At 49.7% G+C, this 5340-nt stretch overlaps 1 protein-coding gene across 1 annotated transcript; it reads left to right on the top strand.

The window, feature by feature from the left end:
• Nucleotides 1–1430: 1430 nt before the first annotated feature.
• On the top strand, nt 1431–4357 carry OPN1SW (opsin 1 (cone pigments), short-wave-sensitive). The gene is made up of 5 exons (XM_004677016.2): nt 1431–1776; nt 2061–2229; nt 2557–2722; nt 3084–3323; nt 4238–4357. Exons 1-5 carry the CDS (start codon nt 1431–1433, stop codon nt 4355–4357), a joined length of 1041 nt encoding a protein of 346 aa, XP_004677073.1.
• The last annotated feature ends 983 nt before the right edge of the window (nt 4358–5340 follow it).

Raw genomic sequence — 5340 nt, 5'->3', positions numbered from 1 at the left:
AAGTACACTGCTGAGGGGAGCAGCGGGCGGGTCAGGAGAGGTCTGCCTCGCCATGTGGTCGCCTCCGGGGCAGGCGGGAATCGAACTCATGCGTAGGTGGCTTTAGTTTCTCAGAGCAGTGCTTTAACCCGCTGCGCCAACAGGGAGGGCCCTCAAATAGCTTTTTTTAAAGAATATTTTGTCTAGAAGTTCCTGCCTGGTGGCACAGCAGGCGAAAACACAGCAAGCACTGGGAAGCTCAAGCCACTTCAGCATGAGTTCAATCCCCAGCCAAGGACCTGACCCACATGGCGTGGCAGACCTCTCCTGACCGGCTCACAGCTCTCCTCAGCAATGTACTTCAACCATCTGCCTGTTTTGCTTCCCACTCTGGTGAATCCGCTCACCACCCTTGCACCTCTGGCCTGTACCCCAGTTCTATATGCATAAATCCTTAAAAAAAAAAGAATATTTTGTCCATTATTTTTAATTTCTACCATTAAACCCACTTGGTACAAACAACTCTGATATACCAGTAGGGACGTTGTCTGATACAAACTACTCTGTGATTACTGACCCATTCACTTTTTACTTTATATACTTACACTGTATCCAGGTGGAGAAGAAGATACATTTAAGCTCAGCGCTGAGTGTCAGAAAGCACCGTGGGGCACCACTGGGTGGGTTCACAGAGGAGATCTTTGCTGGGTGGGCAGTGAGAGCTGGGCAGGACTTGGATGAGTAGCAGGAGGAGGACTGTGGCAGCTTGGACCCTGAGAGCTAAGGGCAGGGGTGAAGGGTGGATGTGGAGAGAGGCCCCCAGACAGACCAACCTCCACTGGCTGGGGGAGTCCGGCAGGAAAGGTACTCTTGCAGAAAAGGCAGCTGTACTTTTCCAAGAAGGCAGTTTGCTGAGGTGCTCTCAGGCACCCTCATTCCCTGCCCCTTCCTGCAGCCTGGGCTGGCTGTGAGCCCAAGATCTATGGAGAGGGAGACTTTGAAAGACACTTTGCACAAAGTTGCATTGGGTGTAGAAACATACATTGCCAAAAGCCAAAGGGATACTTTCAGCAGTTCCATGAAAACAAACCAACAAACAAACAAACACAGAAAAAGTAGCAGAAACATCTTTATTAGATAAGGGTGAATCCCAGGCCCGGGGCCCCCTGCTCCTCATTCCAGCATTCAGCTTTACATGTCTCATTGCTTAGCGTCCAATCTTTCATCCTCAAGAACACAATCAGCTTTGGGCTGCAAAAAGAGATTGAGGTGGGGGCTTGGGGATTTCGAATCCAAACTTTGCCCTTAGGAGGCTTAGGATAAATCCTCGCTGTTCAGGGAGCCCCAAAGTGGCTTTGGAGAAGGGTTTTTCCCCCAGGGTTGGGGAGGAGAGGCGGTGAGGGGATAATCTATAAGAGGCATCCGGGGAGTGGGGGGTACCCAGGAGCAAGATGTCAGGGGAGGAGGAGTTTTATCTGTTCAAGAACATCTCGTTGGTGGGGCCGTGGGATGGCCCTCAGTACCACATTGCGCCCGCCTGGGCCTTCCACCTCCAGGCAGCCTTCATGGGCTTCGTGCTCTTCGCAGGGACGCCGCTCAATGCCACTGTGCTGGTGGCCACTCTGCGCTACAGGAAGTTGCGGCAGCCACTCAACTATATTCTGGTCAACGTGTCCCTGGGGGGTTTCCTCTTCTGCATCTTCTCTGTCCTCACCGTCTTCATCGCCAGCTGTAAGGGCTATTTCATCTTTGGTCGCCATGTTTGTGCCTTGGAGGCCTTCCTGGGCTCTGCGGCAGGTAATACAGGGAAGGAGCTGGGAGGAGGCCAGCACACACGGCTCCAGGATTCTCAGCAGGGGCCAGGCTGTTGGGCTAGAATGGGCTCCTGAAGAGAAATGTGGGGGGTTAGTTGCTCTTTTGAATACTGGGGTGCCAGCAGCCAGACAAAAGTTTGACCCAGTCCCAAATGCTAGTCGTCGGCCTAACTCCCTTCATTTCCCGTGCCAACTCCACCTTGGCCAGCATTCCTCTTACAGGCTGGTGGGGGCCCCCTACCCCCTGCGCCTCATGTTTCTCCACAGGTCTGGTGACAGGCTGGTCACTGGCCTTCCTGGCCTTTGAGCGCTACATCATCATCTGTAAGCCCTTCGGCAACTTCCGCTTCAGCTCCAAGCACGCACTGATGGTGGTCCTGGCTACCTGGGTCATCGGTGTTGGCGTCTCCATCCCACCCTTCTTTGGCTGGAGCCGGTGAGAATATAGGGCAGCGTGTGACCGAGCTAGGAGCCCAGATGGGAGTCACGGGGCGGGGAGCGGGTGTTGGGTACAGGATTGCCCTCTTTGACTGCTACTTTTGAATAAGCTGGTGCAGCCTATTAAGCATGCTTAAAGTTTATTTTGCAGTTGCAACTGCAAGAACCTCAACTAGCAAGGGTAGGACATCCTCACCCTCTGGCCTGCAGTCTTTGGGCATTCTTGGTACAAGTGGAGAAACCAGGCATCTCAGTTCCACTCCAGTTTTGCAGAGAAGCTGGAGTGAACATGCCTGCCTGTGGCTGCAAGCTTGGTCTCTTCCAGGTTCATCCCCGAGGGCCTGCAGTGTTCGTGTGGTCCCGACTGGTACACCGTGGGCACCAAATACTGCAGCGAGTACTACACCTGGTTCCTCTTCATCTTCTGCTTCATTGTGCCTCTCTCCCTCATCTGCTTCTCCTACTCTCAGTTGTTGGGGGCTCTCAGAGCTGTGAGTGGCTTTTGCAAGGGTGAGGGAAGATGGGCCTGGGGGCTCCCAGGAGGAAAGAGTGCTCTAGAGTACATCTGGCCAGGTGAGAGGGGTTATCTAAGTGCAGTGAAGCTGGAGCAAGAAGAATGAAATGGATCGTGACAAATGTGGCATCACTGTTGATCAAGTATAGTTGTTAAGGGCAGGACATGACCAAAATCACTGACCAGAATGACTTTCAAAGAGGGAGAGCCAGAGGGACCAGGCTAGACAGTGGAACAGTAGAGACCACTGAAGCAGTGCTCCTTAGATAGAAGCGGGGGAAGAGATCTGAGAGTTAAGAGCCAGGGAGGAGAAGTAATTTTCCCTGTCTCCTGCTCAGGTTGCAGCTCAGCAGCAAGAGTCAGCTTCGACCCAGAAGGCTGAGCGGGAGGTGAGCCGCATGGTGGTGGTGATGGTGGGATCCTTTTGTCTCTGTTATGTGCCCTATGCTGCCCTGGCCATGTACATGGTCAACAACCGTAACCACGGGCTGGACTTACGGCTCGTCACCATCCCTGCCTTCTTCTCCAAGAGTGCTTGTGTCTACAATCCCATCATCTACTGCTTCATGAACAAGCAGGTAAAGAAAGCTCTCCACTTACAGACTTGAGACCCTAGTCCTTAAGACCTGGTTCCTGCTTCACCAGTGACTTAATCTAGAGCATCTTGGACAACTCTGAGGGATTTTAGAGATAATAGGGAGTTGGTTAACACAGGGAGGAAGGTGTGCTCATCAAGGCAAGCGAACCCAGAGAAGACAAAACTTAGACTTAAAAACTGATTTGCTAAGGTCAGGATGAGAAGTGTACAGGAAAAATGAGAGGTGAAGAGTTCTCTATTAAATTTTTCATCCTTCCAATTCATGAATTAATCCTTCCTCCTCCAACTTGTAGTCTGCAGGAGTGTATGGGAAGCACAGAATTCAGAACACATACATAAGTCTCTAAAACCGCTCGTCAGCTGAAGGTATCAGGTGACCTCATCCCAATTCCTGAATCTAAGCTAAAGCAATGCCCAAACTCAAGATGAAACCTAGCAGAGTTTATGTCCTGTAGGGCAAGATCCCTACTGTAAAAATACTATTTCTTCCAAGTCCAGAGATATTTTCATGACAATACTCAAAATTAATGAGAAACCAGCATGGAAACAGAATGAGAAGTCCTTTCCCATGGGAGCATTCTTGGGGCACATGCTTGGGCGGGCGGGCTCTGGGGCTGCTTGACAGTGAGCGTGTGAGGCAGGCTGGTTGTGGAGGGTCCCAGTGGCAAGGTCTCAATCAGCCAGAATTCCTGCAGGAGCAGCAAGTAGTCACAGGCCCAGTTAACGCTCAGGACTGGGGCTTTGTACTGAACCTCACCTGAGACACCGGGTGCTCAGCATTGTGCAAGGCTTTGGGGATGAAGAAATGAGCTCTTCCTTCCCATGCTCCCAGATCTTAACCTCCTGTGCCCGTCTGCCAACGGGGCACTCTTCAATCCTGCCTTTCCTCTCCAGTTCCGAGCTTGCATCATGGAGATGGTGTGTGGAAAGGCCATGACAGACGAGTCTGACATGTCCAGCTCCCAGAAAACGGAAGTGTCTACTCTCTCTTCTAGCCAAGTTGGTCCCAACTAAAAAGCCTATTTATAGCAACTTGGATTTTATGTTTAAGGTTATTTCTACTTTCTGTCAAAAACTAAACTAACAACGGAGAAAAGATCGGAAAGGAATGACGATGACTGGGAGCCAATTTCCTCGCTGTTGCCTTCCTATCTATAAAGCTGTTGCGGCTGTGTCTTCAGACCATTCGAAAGGCCCTTCAACCACCGGCCATTTCCAGTCCCAGTGGCACTTAGTATGATAGGATTCCTGCATGAAGGCAACTGTAAAGGAGTATGGTGATATTTATATGGTTAATTTTCCTTTTTAGTGTATTTTTTCCTACTGGGAATCTGTTCTGACACATTCTACACTAGAACAAACACAAGAAAACAATTTAAAACTGAAGAGATCTAAAGAAAGATCAAAAACTGTTAGTAGGACCCATACATGAACTTGAAAGACCTTTGTGCTCTCTGCCAATAGTCATTACGCCTCAGCAAGGACAGCCAGTCTCTGCCCTGACACAGATGAGCTGTCCCAGGTGTTTCCACCTCTAAGTCCCTTCTATTTGACTACAGCTATTTACCTGTCTTACACATTGTACTTACTGAAAATTCTTTTCATATGTTCAAGATGTATTTGTACATCTTAGTATCATTTATACAGTAGGCCAAAATGTTAAAAAAAAATCATACTTTATTCCCCCCATCACCACCACCTGAAAAAGAAATGTTTTGAAATGGTGTGCGCTTTCAGGAATGGCCCATTTGCTACCAGGTAATTATGAAACAAGCACCAGGCTTCACTTCAGTTGCAGGTGCATGAGCAGCAGAGAAGGGTTACAGTGACAAGGGTGCGGGACTTCAGACACAGGTGTGGCCAATTTGGAAGAACGCAGAGAGTTCTCAGGGTTGGAGCGAGGGGATGGTAAATCTTCTAGAGTTCCTTTCCTGTGGCATTTTGTAGCAACTAAAACTAATGAAGAATCCATTTGAGAATAAATGACATACATACTC

The sequence above is a fragment of the Condylura cristata genome, unplaced genomic scaffold (genome assembly GCF_000260355.1).
Source record: "Condylura cristata isolate star-nosed mole 26May11 unplaced genomic scaffold, ConCri1.0 scaffold00005, whole genome shotgun sequence".
Lineage (NCBI taxonomy): Eukaryota > Metazoa > Chordata > Mammalia > Eulipotyphla > Talpidae > Condylura > Condylura cristata.
The sequence above is the reverse complement of the archived record's forward strand: the minus strand, read 5'-3'. Positions and strand labels throughout refer to the sequence as shown.